The 18,855-nt window shown below is 54.0% G+C and overlaps 1 protein-coding gene across 1 annotated transcript in view; it reads right to left on the bottom strand.

Moving 5' to 3' along the window:
- Positions 1–3,300: 3,300 nt before the first annotated feature.
- ARHGAP27 (Rho GTPase activating protein 27) overlaps positions 3,301–18,855 on the bottom strand; it is a 74,573-nt gene continuing 59,018 nt past the window's right edge. The window contains exons 8-16 of the mRNA XM_084615955.1: positions 17,860–17,964; positions 16,188–16,286; positions 15,233–15,332; positions 13,139–13,264; positions 12,819–12,917; positions 11,793–11,870; positions 8,844–8,978; positions 7,484–7,589; positions 3,301–5,593 (exon numbers count right to left, since the gene is read on the bottom strand). Coding sequence (XP_084472081.1) covers positions 5,416–5,593; positions 7,484–7,589; positions 8,844–8,978; positions 11,793–11,870; positions 12,819–12,917; positions 13,139–13,264; positions 15,233–15,332; positions 16,188–16,286; positions 17,860–17,964 — 1,026 coding nt within the window. The 3' untranslated portion in view covers positions 3,301–5,415. The remainder of the gene's footprint in view (positions 5,594–7,483; positions 7,590–8,843; positions 8,979–11,792; positions 11,871–12,818; positions 12,918–13,138; positions 13,265–15,232; positions 15,333–16,187; positions 16,287–17,859; positions 17,965–18,855) is intronic.

The following is an 18,855-nucleotide window of genomic DNA, read 5'->3' as shown; positions in this document are numbered from 1 at the left end:
TCAGAGTAGACCAGGGGTGGGCAAACTTTTTGGCCTGAGGGCGACATCGGGGTTGCGAAACTGTATGGAGGGCCGGGGAGGGAAGGCTGTGCCTCCCCAAACAACCTGGCCCCTGCCCCCAATCTGCCCCCTTCCACTTCCCGCCCCCTGACTGCCCCTCTCAGAACCCCCCACCCATCCAACCCCCCCTGCTTCTTGTCCCCTGACTGCTCTGACCCCTATCCACACCCCGCCCCCTGACAGGCCCCCCGGGACCCCACCCCCTATCCAACCCCCTCTGCTCTCTGTCCCCTGCCGCCCCCCTGGAACCCCATGCCCCTTATTCAACCCCCCCTCCCTCAGGAGCTCGCTGCCCAGCCGGAGCCAGCCATGCCGCCCGTGCTGCCCGGCAGGAGCGACAGGCCAGAGCGCTGGTGGCCCGGCAAGCTGAGGCTGCAGGGGACGGGGGACAGCAGGGGAGGCGCCGGGACTAGCCTCCCAGGCCAGGAGCTCAAGGGCCGGGCAGGATGGTCCCGTGGGCCAGATGTGGCCAGTGGGCCATAGTTTGCCCACCTCTGGACTAGACCATCACAGTGAGCTGTTCTGGCCTTTAAATCTATGAATGACCCTAGGTAATTAGGATCAGCATTCACTGGTAGATCCCGTCCCTCAGCCCCATTCTCCCCTTGCACCATCCCTTACGCCTGGAGGCAGTCAGCCAGCCAGCCTCACTGTATCCAGGTGTTTCAGAGCCATGCTTGAATTCAGCTAGTTAGTGTTTATAACACCAATGTTAAGGATGCAGGCCAGGCCATGTGCTCGCTCAAAGTGGCAGATATATCAGCGAATGGGGTGTGCTCTGTCTGGGCAAATGCTTGCAGAGCACCACACTGAGGAAGAGTGGGTTAGATGTGTTCATGCCAATAACATAGAATGAAGAGTTTCAGAGCAGCAGCCGTGTTAGTCTGTATTCGCAAAAAGAACAGGAGGACTTGTGGCACCTTAGAGACTAAAATTTATTGAGCATAAGCTTTCGTGAGCTACAGATCACTTCATCGGATGCATTCAGTGGAAAATACAGTGGGGAGATTTATATACACAGAGAACATGAAACCATGAGTGTTTATCATACACACTGTAAGGAGAGTGCTCACTTAAGATGAGCTAATAAATACCACCAGGAGAGCGTGGGGGGAGAGGGGGGGGGAGACCTTTTGTAGTGATAATCAAGGTGGGCCATTTCCAGCAGTTGACAAGAACGTCTGAGCAACAGTGGGGGGAGGGAGGGAAATAAACACGGGGAAATAGTTTTAATTTGCGTAATGACCCATCCTCTCCCAGACTCAATTCAAGCCTAAGTTAATTGTATCCAGTTTGCAAATTAATTCCAATTCAGCAGTCTCTCGTTGGAGTCTGGTTTTGAAGTTCTTTTGTTGTAATATTGAAACTTATTACAATATTGTGGTAATATTGGATGAAGAGAGGCAGCTTTCGCAAAGTGTTCTGTCCAGATTTCCCGCTTGGGTTGCTAATATTGGCAGATCATGTGATGTGCACTTCCCCTCCCACTGTCCAGACATAGCTTTGGAAAGTATTACTTCCCCTTGGCAAATTGTATTTTTAAAACCCCCACCTCTCGGCTTTCGTTGGGTGCAGCTGGCAAAGGTGTTCCCATCACCAGCCTCTTTGTTCTACAGGGACGTTTTTCATGAACATTTTCACTTTTTTAATCAACAATTTTCCTTTGCTCGTTTTCTGGTTTTGAAAGGAAAAAATTTCCAGAACGATTTTTTTAAAAAACGCCGATGTTTCCCTTTGTTTTGGGTGGTGAAGCCAAGGGGACGGAAAGCCCACCCTGGGGGTGAACCAACCAAACGCTTCCTTATTTCAAAACTGGTCAACAGTCAATGAAATATTTCAGTACAAATTGCCGATAAAAAAAATTTCACCAAGCATGTCAAATGCCAAAACTGAAACTAAATGGATTTTGACCTTTTCTGCATGATTTTTTTCCCTTTTGCTTTTTGACCAGCTGCTGCAAGACTCACTCTCACCCGGGGCACTGGATTTGGGAGCCTGAGAGCATTGTGCTCTCTCCCTTCTGCTGAGCTGCAGATTTCAAAACACTTTGGGCCAGGCTTTTAAAGGTATGTGGGTGCCTAAATACCTTTAAAAATCTTGCCCCTTATTATTAGCCCCATTAGGCCAATGGAGAAACTGAGGCACAGAGCAGTGATGTGATTTGCCCAAGGTGAGCCAGCAGGCCAATGGCAAAGCTGGGCTGGAACCCAGGTCACCCAAATCCCAGTACAACACTCTATCCAGTGAGCTACGCTGCCCTCCACACAGACAGCCCTGCCGTGGCTCCATCTAAAGAAACAGAGGGATTTGGGCCCACCCATGTGCATCACAGAAACTCCAGAGATTTTCCTTCTGTGCATGTGTTGGTGGGTAGGCGTGGTTGGGGGCATGCTGTCATTTGGCAGTGCCATATTGCTTGACTGGGTCTTGGGTGTCACCCTGCCCTTGGCTGGTATTCTCATGCTCTCTTCCTGTTCTCCAGAGGAACTAGTGGCTCTCCTCACTGTCACACCATGTACTTGGCTGGGTTTCAACCAGGGCTGGCTAATCAATAAAACCAGGAACCACGCTAAACACAGGAACAGCCAGACAAACTAATGGGCGATCCAGATTTCATTCATATGCAAAACCCGACATTTGGAAGAGAACCAGCAGATCCACTGTTAGAGACAAGGCCTTTGCCCAGCAGGGGCAATTCCTTCAGGGAGAGTCAGGCATTGTGCGGCCCCACGGGATCATCATCATCATCATCTAGTCTGACCTTGGGTAGAGAGTGGGCAAGTGACTTTGCTGGGCATGACACCCATGGCTCCTGACCCTCACCTCAATGCCATTTTATTAGATCCTGTTTCATGTCCCCCATGCTGGGTAATAACAGGAGTTTCTGGTTTCTAAAAATCAAAACTGGCTCTTTCTTAACTGGGTGCTGAGTGGCTGCAACTGGCATTCCATCTTTCCTTGTGCACCCTGGGCTCCTCTCTCTGCCTTCCATGCAGGCAGTTGCTCCAGAGACCTGGATTCTCTTCCTGACCTTGAGCAAATCCCCTTTGTTTCTCTTCCTGCTCACACTGTGAATGCTTTGGGGCAGGGACCGGCTCAGAGAATTGCAGCTGGGTGAAAGATTATTGTGACAGTGTTTTCTCAGTGAAATGCAGCTCATTGAACAATCTGCACATTTACACCCAGAAAGCTGGTATCCTTTGACACTGGCCAATGAAAACGCTTCAGTTCAAACCAAAAAACTCTTTCATTCAGTTTAATTCAAATGAAAACAACACCTTGTCAGTGTTTGGGGCCCCCCCCACCTTTCCTCTCCCCTTCTTTGTGTTTTGGAGGGGCAGGAGCACAAAAAAGCCCCTAACCAAACACATTATGTTTTAATTCCAATGGAAACAAAACATTGACAAAAAAAATCCATCACATTTTGAACTTGTTTCACAGAAAATAACGGCCATTTCCCCACTAGCCCTGCCTGCACTGTGTTTGTATAGGGCCTAGTAGAACAGGGTGTGACTGTAACACAAATAACAGACATGGCATTGACAGGACTTGTGCCTTGAGGACTTGCCTGGGAATGAACGTGACTCTTGCATACTCCCATGATTCTCCAGTGGCGAGGGGGCAAGCTTGTGGGGAGGAAGGCAGCAGTGCCTGTGGGGGATGGGTGCTGAAGGGTGGCTCGGGAGAGGGGAAGATGGGGAGAGGGAGAAGAAAAGGGGGGTCTGAGAGGGCAGGAGGAGTGGGAGACAAGTCCAGGCCTTGTCCTGAGGCAGCAGCTGGGGGGAGCCCTGCTCCATCAGGGACATGCTCTTGGCAATGGAGGCAGAGAAAGGGAGGCAGGAGGAGTCAGAGACCTAGGTCAGGCTCATGGATATTCAGCCATGGGGCGAGCAAGTATTTCTGAGCTGTGCAGGACCTGGCCCAGGTGGGGCTCAGAGGCCCCAGGCCCTTTCCTCATGCACAGGTTTGCCCTGGCCGACGTTTTGAAATGTTGGCAGCCCTGCGGGGTGGCCTCGCTGCCACTTCCGGGGCACCCTGCTGCAGGGAGACCAGGGCAGGTTCAGGCAAAGCACTAAAACAGCCTGTGAGCCATTTAAACTCACAGCCCAAGGCCTCTGCAGCCACCAACAGCTAGACGCCCAGAGGAGTTTGAACTAAGCCCCTCACCAGGCAGAGCTGGAGCTGTTCCCCTGGCGGAGAGGGAGCTGCGAGGGGTGGGGGGAGGTCTCCTTTTAATTCCAAAAGGGGAGTTTTCAAGGGGGGTTGGTTGGTTGGTTTCAGCCCCCTCCTTGGCATGCGCTGGCTCCAAGCTGTCTCAGCACCAGAGCCCACTCCCATCTGAGTAACGCAGCCGAGGCTGGGGGTGACATGGCCCTGGAGGGGGACTGTGGAGACCGGGGCTCAATGGTCTACGCTGCTGCTCGCTGCTGGGGGGCCTGGAGCAAAGCGCTTATGGGGAGTGCTCAGCCACTCCCACGGGGGGCAGGGGCTGCTCTTGCTCTCCCTGGAAGCTGAGCTCTTTTGAAAACCTGTCTCGGCCTCTCAGCACTATAAACAACCTCGGGGGTGTTCAGGGTCCGCCCCCCAATGGCTGCAGGTGTCAGGGAGGCCGGCTGGGCTCCAGCCCAGGTGTCACGCAGCCCGAGGTGCTGCAGCGCCGCGTGTTTAACATGCTGTTCTGGTCGCGGGAGGGGATTTGGCGGTGCTCCCGAGGGCTGCTTTGGCTGAGGGGCAGATGTGCACACAGAGGTGGATGCCGCAGCACCAGGTCTCAGGGGGTGGCGTGAGCTGTGTGGGGGAGGGGTCCTGGCACAGCTCTTGCTGGCAGTTCCAGCAGGCATGGGGCGGACAGCTGATGCTGGTAAGCACGGTCCCCACTTCACTGTCTGGTAGGCTGTCCAGCCCCTTCTCCGGTACCTGCCTGGGCTGCTTTCACCTGCAGCAAAGTGAACGTGCACAGCCCCACGGTGGACCCTCCCCTCTCAGCAGCTGGACAGCCGAAAGCTCAGAGGCCCTGTGCTCTCCTGGGGCTGTTCTCCCGGGGAACAGCCTGGAACCAACCCCGGCAAGCAGGAGTGTTGTGCAGAATGACCAATCTGGTGACTGTTTTCTCTGACTCCGTTTCCCCATCTCTAAAGGAGGCCCACTGGTCACATGGCTCCAGTGGCCAATGGCACAAAGTCATCCCAGGTAGCTGCAGCCCAGCATCAGCACTGACAGTTCATTAAGGATTGTCGCCACCATTGTCTGTAGTCCAGGCTGGGACAATTCAGTGTCACACACTAGCAGCCGCCGCAGTCCATCCCAGGGACTCTGCTCCTTGCTTTCACTGTCGGCTCTGGCTCACCGCTGGGCTTAGCTGTTTGGGAAGATGTAGCTGTACTGATTTAAGATGTGCTCCACTATCTGGTTCTGGAAGACCATGTGCATTGCCATGTTTACTTCCTCGGTCTCTGGTCTCAGGAGAGTGGGCCCAAACACAATCGCCACGCTTTGCACAGACATCCGGTTCTGCTCCTTGTAGTCGATCACGCTGGAGGGAGAAAGGACAGTCAGTCACTGGGAACTTCCAGGGGCGTCTCTCATGCTGACAGATGCAGCACCTACATGTTACTGACAGGAATGGGCTGACACCAGAACCACGCCTGGCGTGAATCCAGCACAGCATGGCCGTGCCAGGGGACCAGGGCTCAACAAGCAAAGGGAGGAACCCAGTGATCCCAGGGCTCATCCAAAGGCTTCCATCTAAACTGTTTTCTGGTGGGAAGTTGGGTTTTTGACTAAATGAATTTTTTCACAGGACATGTCTGCTTCCACAGGAAACTGAACGCCTGAAAACCAAAATATTTCAATTCAAAAATTCTGCTGCGATGTCTCATGGGAGTTGTAGTTTAGTTGCCTCAAGACCCCATTCTCCTCCTGTGGCTAGGTGCCTCAGCCAGACTACAACTCCCATGATGCATCACAGCTGGGGACTCCCATGATGTACTGCCTCTCCTGTTCAAGAGGGCAGACCATGGTGTGTTGTGGGAGATGTAGTCCAACCAGGGAGCTTGGCCTATAGATAGGGGTCTACCAAATTTGCAGCCATGAAAATCACATCACAAATGGTGAAATCTGGTCTTCCCTGGGAAATCTGGTCTTTTGTGTGCTTTGTACCCTATATTATAGGCCGCGTCACTGCCAGCAGCAGGTAGAAGTAAGGGTGGCTTGGTAGGCTATTGTCACCCTTACTTCTGAGCTGCCTTAAGAGCTGGGTGGCCAGAGAGCCTCGGCTGCTGGCTGGGCTCCCATCTCTGAAGGCAGCGTCGCCGCCAGCAGCACAGAAGTAAGGGTAGCAATACCGCGGCCCCCCTGAAACAGGCTTGCAGCCCCCTTTTGGTTCAGGACTCCCAATTTGAGAAATGCTGCAGAGAAATCACATTTTTGAGCTGGTCACGGCATACATAGCGAATTTTGTGGACGTGTGACACATCTGCAAAATTTCCTATTTATGCCATGACAAACCTGCGAAAAATGTGTGATTTCTCCGTGATTTAAGTAGACCCCTACCCACAGAAGAGAACGGGAACACGAGACACCCAAATTATAACTCCATGAGGCACAAAATATTTTGTGTTTTGGACATAATTTTTTGCCATTCAAATTTTCACTGAAAAAGAAGAATATCAACATTTTCCATGGAACATTTCGTGACAACAATTGTTTTTTTGTTTTCGCTTGAAGTAAAATTCCCCCCTGCCCCTGCTTTCTACCCAACTCTGGATGAGCATCCTGCAGTGGGAGGAGCTGTTAAAACTCAGCAGGGTGGGAGCGGTCTGCAGAGTCCCACAGGATATGGGTGCTCCAAACACAACAATCGAGCTGAGGAAGAACCCTGCAAGGGGCATGGCCAGGGGAGTTTTGAATGATCTTCCAGGAGCCAAGGTTAAGACCAGGGGTGAAAATCACCACCCTCCCTTGAGGAGACTAGCAGGGAAAGGCATGTGAGTACAAAGGAAGCCAGCGGTAGCTTAATTTCCTTCTCCCCTTCCAAGGTCCTGCCACTAGATTTGGCTCTCTCACAGACTGCACCGTGCCCTGGAAGATCTGCCCCTATATACCTGCCAAGGGTAGCACCAGGCCCCTGTGGCCGTCAGCACTGTGCGGCCTTCTCTCCCCTACTCCAATCCAGCACCATGGTACAGGGTGGCACGGGCTGGTAGGAGCACCTCATAACACTGCTGATGAGAGTCAAGGGAAAGGAAGTGGCACAGACGGACAGGATTAGTGCTCAGGCAGGAGCAGTGATCTCTGGCCTCCCTTGCTCCTGATGGCCGTGTTCAGACATAGAGGAGAATTACACGAATGGCTGGGGACTGTGCAGATCAGAGCACAAAGATCCGTGCACATGGGGAGGCCTGGGTACCGGGCAAGCACTCACCAGCAGAGGTGGTGGAAGAGAGCCTTCATGGTGTCGTGGTTGGCCTCAGGCAGGGAGCACACCAGGTCCCGGATGTACTTGCTGCGCTTCGCCTGGTCGTGTGTTTCTACAACCAGATGGAACACCAGGTCATTCCACCTCGGCAGAGAGCACGTGGGTGGGAGGCCCTGGACTAGGACTCAGGAGATCTGGGCTCTGGCCTGGCTCTGCTACCGCCTGGCCACGTGACCTCCAGAGAGATGTGGGGCTGGTGCAAGTTGTCCAGCATTGCCTTGGCATTGCTGGAGCTATAGCGATTCCCCCTGGGCGAGGACCTGCCCCACGTGATTTGCCCAGCGCTAACCCAGGGACCCACCACCGCTCAGAGTTACAAGGGTAAATCCACCCGAGCCTTCCTGTGCTCAGATACTCGGGGGGTGGGACCGTCTGACAAGTAACTAGATACAGAAATCACATCTTCCCCCAAGTTGGCTGGCGCTATATCCTGGTCCAGGACAGCCTGTGGGCCAGAAATCATTTCTCTCTGGTGTGGCTCTCGGTTTGCCCTGCAGCCCATGAAAGGCTGTGACTGTCCCAAGATGCTCCCATAAACCGCAATTCAAACCTTGCCTGGATTCTCAGCCCACTGCTCTGGGACCAGGCCCAGAACACAAGCTGGGTCTGTTGGCCCACGTCCAAACCAGCCAGGCCTACCTCTCTGGCCTTGTACCTCAAACAGAGACTGCGGAGGGGTTTAACCTTCCATGTGTTTCTCATGCATCCTCTTCAACAAATCACAGCTTGGCTGTGAAAGCAGAGCTGGTTGGATGGCTCCATAATACGGAGCCATTTTCAGAATGGCACCAGACTCTAAACAAGTGTCCAGAACAGCGGTCTATGCTGAGTGGGCCCCAGCATTCTCATTCGAAACCCATGATGTCTTAGCATGCGTCTGCACGAGGCCGGTGTAATTCCCTGCCCAGCTCAGGTACACACACACACACGCTGAAAAGAGCCAGTTCGCCGTGCTGGCTCATGCTAGCTGCCCATGTACGTACCCAGTGGGGATTGCTAGCCCGAGCTGCCACTCATGCCTCTGTCCATGCTGCTAGCTCTCGGAGAGCTAGTGCGTGTCTATCTACCCACACTGGATATCGCACCTCCCAGTCACAGCATAGCTGTGCCCTTCATGATAATAGGAGAGATCCCTTCAGAGTCTGCTCTTATGTCTTGGCTGGGGAGATGGGGCCAGGCTTTGGGGCTGAATTGCGGCGTGAAGGGGCTCGGGAAATCCAAATGAGCATGGTCCTGCTGGGGAGAGGAGTGGCCGCCACCCACACTGCAGGTGTCAGACAGGGCTGTGGCTTCTCTTGTCCCTTACTTATCGCAGTGATGAATTTGTCAAAGTAGCCGAATGGGAAGAGCGGCTCTGGCAGCTCCCGAAAGAAGAGCTTCAAAGCCCCTGTGATGACGTGGACATCCTCCCATCGGCCGTCATCCAGGTCCAGATGTTCATCTGCAGGAAGGAGGAAGGTAGATTAGCCAATACTCTGATACTGGGCTGGGAGGGGCTTGCTCCATGCCATGTATGGATCTGTGTCAAGTCAGGCAGTCCTGGGCTCTGATCACATTGAAGTGAAGCGTCTGCACACGTGTGTGCAAGCTCAGGGCACAGAGGTGAGTGTGCTCTTCGGTAGTCCAAAGAGGGACGGAAGTGTCAGATACATATTTCTACCAGTGAGGGGATTAGCCATTGGAACAAGCTACTGAAGGAAGGGGGAAGAGTCTCCGGTTCTTGAAGTCTGCAGCTCCAGACTGGAGCCTTTTGGGAAGATGCTTTAGCCACACACAAGTTACTGGGCTCAACGTGGGGTGACGGGGCAAGGGTCTCTGGCCCGTGCTAGGCGGGGGTCAGCCTGGATGAACAAATGGCCCCTTTTGGCCTTAATCTCTGTGAATCGAACCAGAAGTAGAATGCTGGCCCTCTCTGGTGAAGCCCAGTTTCTGGAAGTTGTCTCTGCATCACTTGAGACCTCGCAGAGTTTAACAGAGGAGGATTAAATGTACAATTTACTACCTGCAGTCCCGTCAGCTCTCAGATGAAGCCAGGCTGGGTCTGCTCAGCACTTGGACAGGAGATCTCTAGAGAAACTGCAGGGGATGTTGGTGACCCAGCAGCAGACCGACCTCCCTCGGAGGGTGCATCTACACTGCGTCGGAGGTGCTGTTGCCGCCTGGGTAAACGTGCGCACTCCAGCTTTACCTGCTCTGGCACAGCTGAAAACAGCAGTGTGATCCTGACGGCACAGGCTTCAGCAGAGACTAGCAATGCGAGTCCGTACGTAGGGTCCCCTGTCCGCTTAGACAGCCTGTGCCACCTTATCTACATGGCGGTACTTAGCTGTGCGAGCGCAGTTACGTCTACCAACGTTGCACTCACACCTGGGACTGCCGTGTAGACACATCCTGAGCCGGTAAGGTCCTAGTATCGGTGTGTGCAAAGGGTGCGGTGCTGCGGGAGTACTATGCTTTTCAAGTGAGATATAAAACCAATCTTCCCACCACGTGTTAGCCTCACAGCTTTTTCGGTAGGAGGAAGAGAGTGAACAGGGATCGCTAACTCCTGTAATCACACTGTCTCTTTAAATTCCTCCCGGAGTTTCCATTGGATAATTTCTTCTTCACTTCCTGCCCCTAAACTGTTGGACAGTAGTAAAACTAAGCAAGTGACCCCAGAGGTGGCTGCAATTCAATGATAATTTGCCCACAACACTTAAGCTATCTAAAAAGTGCCTCATTCTGTGTTTGTACAGCACCTAGCGCAGTCAGGTCCTGATGTTCTGGGCGCTGCTGTAATCCACGGGGGACGACCTCCGGATGAACAGGGCTAGGGAGATGCTATTGCTACCATCACTGCTGCAATACTCTTGACACAGATTTTTACCCCAATTCTTACAAACCCAACTGAAGGAGGGTCCCGCTGGTTCCACAGTGCTCGTGGGGTGCGTCTGCCTCTGCTAAGAGACAGCTAAGGGACCACCTCCCTCCCCCTCAAATGATAACCCTTGGGCATTTAAGAGGGAGGGAAGAGAAAAGGGGACAGAGCAGGAACAAGCTGCTTCTCTCATATTAGTCTGGCCAAATCCTTTAGTACCAGTTGGCAGGAACTGCTGCAAGATCACTAACAGCCCCCAGTGGAGACTGGCTCACTTAGGGCCTCACTTTGTGGGTTAGAACAAAACACAGGCTTTGAGGTGTGAGGCCCAGAATCTATCCCACAGTCTACTTGGCATTTCTTACAACCAACAGAGACTCATCGGGCAAAATCCTGCCCCCACTGAAGTCAATGACAAAACTCCCATTGGCTTTAATGGGCACAGGATCTCAGTCACAGATTTTAAGACTAGAAGGGACCACAAAGATCTAGTCTGATCTCCTGTGTAACACGATCAGAAAACCTCAGAGATTCCTGCATTGAGCCTGTTAACTTCTCGTTGAGAGAGAGAGAGAGACACTCCAACCCCCAACACTCCAACCCCATCACACCCTTAGGGCGGTTGTTCCAATGGTTATTTACCTTTGCTGTTAACAATGGGCACCCAATTTCCAGTTTGGGTTTTCTAGCTTAAGCTTCCACCCACTGAGCCTTGCTATACTTTTGTCTGCAGGATTAAAGAGCCCTTGGCTTTCAGAAACCTTCAGTCCTTTCGGGAGAAGCTCAATGTGCAGAGCTCTTCTAAAATGGGACCATGTCTTGTGGTGTCTCAATGGGAGCCGGCCCTTGGAGGTTGGGAGTAAAATAGCCCCTCTTAGCCTTCTCTTTTGGAAGCTAGGTAGAGAGGCTGAAGGAGCTCGCTCTCCAGGAGGCAGGTTTTCCAGAGTTTGAATCTAGAGCCATTAAAACTCGGAATTTCTGTTTTGTGGGAAATTCTGACACTTTTTAAGTTAATTCCAACCTGGAATGAAAACTTGAATTTTCAGAGTTTCCATGGAAGGTAAATGAACATTTTCATTTTGGAAAAAGTGAACTGGAAGAGAGATCTCCAGGGACTCTCCTGTTTCACTGGAAAACTCCCAAACGGCTGCTCTTGAATGATCCTTGGAACTCTTCTCTGAACTGTCTCCAATTTTTCAACATCCTTTTTACCATGGGGACACACTAGTCGGGTGACAAATGACTGACAGGCTCTCAAAGCATTACTAGGTTACCTGATCCTGTATTTTCTCATCTTTCTAAATTAGAAAGAGATTTTAAAAAGTCGAAGGCATGTTTATTTAAAGACATTAGAGGGTAAAAAAGCTACAGCTAACCCACTGAAAGCAGGCCTACCGTGGTCCACTTTGTAGCGCAGTTTCTGTATAGTTGCCAGATTTCCACTTATTCGATAAAGTCCATCAATGTCCAAACCTATTAGACCAGGGACCAAAACGACCTATTAGTCACCCTGCAGCTGGACAATGGGAATATGCCAACAAGGAGCTGGAGAGATGTTGCAACAGAGATTCACACATAAAGCAAGCCCAGTGTGAAGAGAGCCTCATGCTCCATAGGCACTAGGAGGGCCAGCATTCTCAAAAGATGTGACAGATTTGCACAAGCGCTCAGCGGACTGGGTGCTGATACCTAGTGCTGCATTCCAGGGGTGCTTAGCACCCAAACTGCTTGGGAAACCTGGCCCAGGCTGCAGGGGCTAAGCACTTGGAAGTCTGGCCCCAAGCTCTTTTGGGCCTCTGCCCTGTTCCTTACAAAGTAGGATGCAGTGGGGTACTTGAGCAGTAGGGGCCCTCCATGCCCCAGACATGGCTCACACTTGCAGCCTGCCTTGGGGGAGGGAGCAATGCATTGGGATGCAGCAGGGTAGGTCCAGGTCTGCAGTGGCGGCGGCAGAAACCGAGAGGGGAACAGGGCCACGCAGATTCGAAAGAGAGTCGAGAAAAGTGGTTTAGAAACTTCTGTGCTGCTTTCTGTTCTGTTTCTCCTCGGGACTACTTTTTACGGCGGGAGGGTACGTGCAGACACATCTCAACAGCTTGCTTTACAAACCCAGACTGAACCATGCCTCGAGATGAAGAATTCAGGAGCCAGATGCTAATAGCAATTAGCTGCTCCATTAGTCGGTTTGTGCGATGCTTCTTGGGAAGCTAAACCCCCTGAGCCTGCAGCCCCTTCTCGTAGCCCATGTGGGCCTGGGGACACCAGCTAACGCTGGGAGGGACTGCAGTACCAGAGATGGTGTAGCCAGGGCTGGTTACTCAGCACAGAAGGGGCTGCTCTCCCCCGAGGGCTGGGAGCCCTGGAGCATGGAAGGGGCTGGCTAGGGGCTCTCTTGGCCCCCTGCTCTTTACTGGAAGGTACCTCTTTGTTCCACCGTCTGGATGCACTGCTGCACAAACCCCGGTACCGTGCCGTGCTCCCGCTCGCACAGCGCTTGCAAGGAGCAGCCAAACACTTGGTCTGAAAAACAAACCAACAAACCCAGATATTTAGGCAGTTAACTCGGGGCTCTGCTAGGGGATCAGGATGATTCGCTTCCTGGATCACTGCTTTGGGAACCCCCCCAAACAGCCGTGCTGGGGGATGAGCTTTGCTTGTGGCTGCAAATTTTGGGTTTTAGGAAGAAGGGTTTGTTCTCCTCGCAAGCACCCGCTCCCCAAAAAGCCCTGCCCAGCCTGTACCTTTAATGTACCCTCGCTCCCGCAGGAACTGCAGAGGGGGCCGTTTCTGGAGGAGCTTTCGCAACTTGTTCCGAACTTTGCTGGTGTCGCTCTCGGAGCCCAGGCTACTGACCGCCGGCCCGGAGGCTGCGGGAGACAAGGGAGAGCGTTTCACCGCGAGACCCGGAGAGGCCCCTGCAGGGAAGAGTCAGGCATGGTTCTGGGCAAAGACAAGGAGCCTCCCCCTGCAGCCCCTAAACGGGCTGCAGACAGGATGCTCGGATGCAACACAGCTAAATGAAGGCGCGTTTCCCCTCCACTCCCAGCCACCCTGGCTTAGGGACCACCTTTCCCTGGAGCTCACCGTGCTGACTCCCCAGGCAGGGAGAGCTGGGGTCTGGCTGAGAGTTTCTGGGCAGTGGGTGGAGCAGCAGGGGAAGAAGAGGGTGTCCCCTATTTCCTGCTCTCCCCTGGGGGAAGCCTGATCCCTTGTGGCAAGGGCCTAGGAGCAGGGGACCGCACGGCCTGGCTTTGTGGCGTCTGCACAGCACCTCTCTACTGAAGTGACCCCATTTCTGAATGCAGGAGATTGTGGCAGGGATCTTGGAGCCCTTCAGGACGAACACCCAGGCCCTGCTACGTGAGCTTGTTCCTGCCTCGTATGCTAATCTGGCCCTTGTCACTTGGGGATCTGAATCCCATGAGCAGGGGTGGGTGCCCAGGGGCATGGCTTCTCTCTCTGCTCACCTGCCTGCTGGGGGAGAGAAACTCCTGGCAAATGGACTCGTCCTTCACCCCCCATTCGCTGCTTCTTGTGGCCTCCCCCAACCCCTACTAGCGCCATCCTTCTGCATCGCCACCCCACGGCCACCACAGCTGACCAGCTCCCGGGGCAGTGCTGGGGTGGGGGACGACGACTATAGCCACCCCAATATTTGCCTTAGCCCTCCCCGTAGGCCCCCTCCCAGCACAAAGGCCAAACATTACACAGAAGTAAGAATGGCATGGTATGGCATTGCCATCCTTACTTCTGCAGTTTTGTGCAGCCCCCCCAGTTTTCTGTCTAGTCCACCTCAACTGGCTCCAGCCCCTGCCAGCTCCCCCCTCTGGTCTCAGTCTGCCTGGGTGACCAGCTGCACTGCCCCTCTTTGCTTTATACCAGAAAGAAAACTCCATGCTAGAGAGAGTCCTGTTGGGGGGACGTTACCACCCCAAGACTGGTGCTGCCAGGTGCCCAGTGTCACTGCTCGTTGTCCCCCAGCTTCTCCAGCACCATTCCTGTTTACTGAACCCCTTCCTAGTCCCCCTCCCACGACAGGACGAGCCAAAGAGCCAGACGTGACCTGGCCTTGAGCACACCAGCCAGGGGCAGGTGGGGGACCCACAGGGGTGGCTCTACCAATTTTGCCGCCCCAAGCAGTCGCCGCCGACTCGCTGCCGTGGGACATGGACTCTGAATGCCGCCCCAAGCACCGGCTTGGAAAGCTGGTGCCTGGAGCCAGCCATGGGGACCCAGCTCGCATTCATGTTGCCATCTGTGCCCTTCAGCCAGCTTGCCCTGCAATGCAGCGTGGGGCATGCTATGGGGCCAATGCTGCAGCCTGCTTTGGCAGCACATCCGGGCTGTACGCAAGCCTCCAAGGCAAGGGGAGAATTTCCCTGAGTTACAACCACCCTACACTACCCCACTGCAAGGCCTGGGCAAGTGGGGGTTGGGAACAGCCATAGAACTTGGGGTTCCTGAGATCAGGGGCTGCAGAGCCACCCCACGAAGGCTGCTGTATGTAGAGGCTGCTCTCACTTGCCCAAGGAGCCGTTTGGCCCAGGCTCCAGGTGGTGAGCACTCCCTTAGCCTTCTGGTCCGTCTCCCAGCACAGAACCGGGCCCTCTGCCTTCGCTGTACGCTACTAGGGTATCCACACTGCTGCTCAGCTGCACCATACCAAGGGACGTTGGGTCGTTAACACAGCTCTGCCTGGACTGAGCTGAGCAGACAACGAGCTCGGTGGCAGCACGACCAGCAGCTCCCAGGCAGGCTGGGCCTGGAGGCTGAACCAGAGCGGGCCCCCAGGCTGTTCCCAAGCAGGCTTCCCCGCTCAGATTTCACCCACTCACCTGGATTCTTTTTATCTTCATCTTTGTTGTTTCCTAGTCTCTCCTTGGCTCCAAATTCCCCAACATTTCCGTTCTCGTCTTGAGTAGGAAATTCTGTTGACTGAGGGAGACATGGCATCAGATTGCTTTTGTCCCATCAAGGCCCCGAAGGAGCTCTGAGGCATGTAGCTCAGGGCAGGAGGTGCGGTGCTTTCCCGGAGCCTGCTAGACACGGCTGGGTAGGTTGGGAGGGAGACAGTGGATAATGCAAAATCCTACCCCCACCCCACAAATGATGGGCCACAAATCAGTCTGGACACAACAGATACTTGGACTGTCAGCTCTTTGGGGCAGGGACGGGCTTTTGTCCTGTGTTTGTACAGCACCTGGCACGCTGGGGTCCTGGGCCTTGGGGCTACTGCAGTGCAGAGAATGTGACAGCAGCAGGAGCCAACCTGAAACTGCTCCAAATTCCAATTTTTTTGAAGTTGGGATAAGAAAGAAACCAATCCCGCCATGCTGATCTCCCAGGGGGACAGCGGCTGGCAGGGTGTTTCTAGCTGCCAAAGTACTGTAAATTTCGTGAGAAAGCTGATCCTTGCCTGACTGACAGTCCCAAGGTGGCGATGCCAGATCCTAAAGACAAAACCTGGTTGCTGCTTCAGGAGGGGACAGAGCTGAGCAGGAGATGGGAAGGGAAAGGGAGGCCGAGCAGAGAGCTGGGCCAGAGAAGGGGGGTCAGGGTGAGGCCAGTGTCAATGCTGAGGATGGGGGCATGGTGCGTAACCCACCTATCTGGGTCTCTGTGCCCATCTGGGGCTGGACTGTGTAAAAGGTCTTCTGAACAAAGGGGCCTGATCCTGGACTCTAGCCCAGAGCTCCTGCTGGTTGGCCCGGAGGTCCCGAGTTCAGGCCCCCCCCCAGGGCCAGCGCCTCAGGAAAGCTCTAACAAAATGCCCAGAGAAGCCCCTCTCACCAGCTTGCTGATGCTGTCAGCGATCACCTTCTGCCACGTGGCCACAATGGGCTCAGAGTCGTGCTGGATCAAGAACTCAGAACCATCGTGAGTCTTCAGCTGAAAGAAGCAGGGTGGGAGTTATTGGGGTGAAACAGGTGCCATGCAGCCCCCAGGGCGAGCGGCCAAAGGGGAACTGACCCCACACCAGCTCCCAATGTGACAGCCCTCCAGAGGGTCCATACGGGAAGAAGGGCAGTTTATTTCTGTGACGAAGTGGGACTGTTCTTAATGTTTCCGCTGAATAGTGTGGGAGGTGCCTCAGTTTCCCCTATGCAGTTCTTAAGTATCTAGGTGGTGGGGTAAGGGTGTATGATCATTGCAGAGCCCTAGAGGGCCGGTGTGTGCAGGGGTCTGGATACAGAGAATGGCCGACACCCTGTTTCCTGGCAACTGATGGCCTGGGCCCTTCCCCCCTGCAAGGTGAGAGCTAAAGGGTTGGAGAACAAAGGAATCCGGTGACCTTCTGGCCCGGGGAAAGGAACAAAGCCCAGGGGAGGAGGGGCTGGAGGGAGTTTCAGTTTTGGGCTGGCTGGGACATGGAGTGAAGGGCAGATGTGGTTGTCTGGCTCACTGCCCCCCAAAATGGACCCAGCTGAGGGGTTCTGTTCTCTGCAAGCTCTGTTTTAGACCATGTTCCTGTCGTCTAATAAACCTTCTGTTGTACTGGCTGGCTGAGAGTCACGTCTGACTGCGAAGTTGGGGGGCAGGACCCTCTGGCTTCCCCAGGAGCCCCGCCTGAGCGGACTCGCTGGGGGAAGCGCACGGAGGGGCAGAGGATGCTGAATGCTCCGAGGTCAGACCCAGGAAGGTGGAAGCTGTGTGAGCTGTGTGTCCTGAAGACAGTCTGCTCACAGAAAGGTGACTGCCCCAGAGTCCTGACTGGCTTCATGGGGAGCAGTTCCAGAGTGTCGCCCAGGGACTCCGTGACACTTTCCATGGCACAACAGCGATCAGGCACCAGTGGGCTGGGCTGAGACATGAACATGTGACAGGGCCCTTGCTGTTGGCCTTGACTTTTGTGCAATTTTACAGCTCAAGTCTCTGCTCCTTGGGCACCCCAAATTCCCATCGACTCAGATCAGGTAGGAGCTGGCCCAGGCTCAGCCCTTGTCTTCGGCACTCACAGTTCCTGAGGGAAAGATGCCTGGCTTCAAGGGGTGGATGGATCCCTTGCACTAGACTCCCTCAGACCTAAGCCCTGGCTCTGCACTGAGGCCTCCCCCTGTATTTAGCTGCATCTCTGAGCCATCTCTGCAGCAAGAGTCTCCCAGCTCGGCCCGCAACCTGGCCAGGCTACACAACCACCCTGAATGCTCTTCTGTCAGCATTGTTGCATCTACACCAGGGGCTTTGCTGGCAGAGTTGTCGGCTGGGGCGTGATTTTGTAATGCAAACTAATCATAAGTCGTTCAGGAACAGGGTTCAGCTAAACCAAAATAAACCACCCTTAAACCAAAGTTAGCATCTACACATGGTCTGCATTGGTTTAACTAACCCAGTTTGCACACAGACCAGGCCTTGGTGTTTCCAATCATTTTAGCCTCTTTACCAAGGCAACACATCTCTCCCCCGACCCAGCCCTCCGGCTCTGGGGACACCACCAAAGCCACGCTGCATTGAGCAGACTCACCTCCAGAACGTTCTTCTTGCTGGATTTCTCTTTGGGAGCCCAGGACACGGCAGCCCCCCGCAGATCCACAGTATGCTCGGGTGTGGTCAGCATGGCAGGGTGTTTCTGGGGGAAGGAAAGAGGATGGTCATGCCCTGGGAGATAGGAGCAGAGCAGTGAGGCTATATGAGGAGAATGTTTGCTCTACGTGGGCTATAAAACCAGCCGTTCGGGCTGGGCTCCCATGTCTGTCCATGGCATTTCCACCGGCTCAGAGCTGGGCGTGGGCAGACTGAGGCAGGTACAACCAGTGCTGTTCTGCCCTCCTGCCATTGCCCCTCAGGTGTGTGTGTATAAAAAGATCTTCTACACTTTCCACAGGATGCATCCGATGAAGTGAGCTGTAGCTCACGAAAACTTATGCTCAAATAAATTGGTTAGTCTCTAAGGTGCCACAAGTCCTCCTGTTCTTTCTACACACAATGTGGCTGCGGGTACAAAGGGAAGCCCAGCCCAGTGCCAGACCCAGCACAAGGTGGCTAGAACCTTGGATGAGAGGACCCTGATCGGCTTCTTGTTCCATCTGAACTGGCAGAGGGCAACCCCTCCTCACTCCGATTGCCATGGGCCAATGGAGACAGGCCCAGCAGGAATCAGGCCAAGCCATGGGAACACAGAGTAGGGGTTAGAATCTAGGCCTTCTGGCTCCCAGCCACCGAGCGCCTCTCGCAGGACACCTCGCCCAGAGTCAGCTGCACTGAAGCAAGCCGATCAGAGGTTAAAACGGTTTCGTTCCATTGGCGTAGACCAAAGGATTCAAATGCTGGCAGCTCAGAGTGCTGATCAGGCCTGCAGCATATCTGCTACAACACCGAGCCCAAGCAGGCAACGATCATGAGTCAGGCTCCAAAACAACCCTCTGATTGGCTTAAAAACATGAATTTAAAATACTGCTGCTACGGGGTGTTTTCTTTTGCCTCTGGGTGCTGGAGCCATTTGGGACTGTGGTTCCCAGCT

Source organism: Lepidochelys olivacea (assembly GCF_965140295.1).
Source record: "Lepidochelys olivacea isolate rLepOli2 genome assembly, chromosome: 27".
NCBI lineage: Eukaryota > Metazoa > Chordata > Testudines > Cheloniidae > Lepidochelys > Lepidochelys olivacea.
This window is presented reverse-complemented; position numbering and strand designations above follow the sequence as displayed.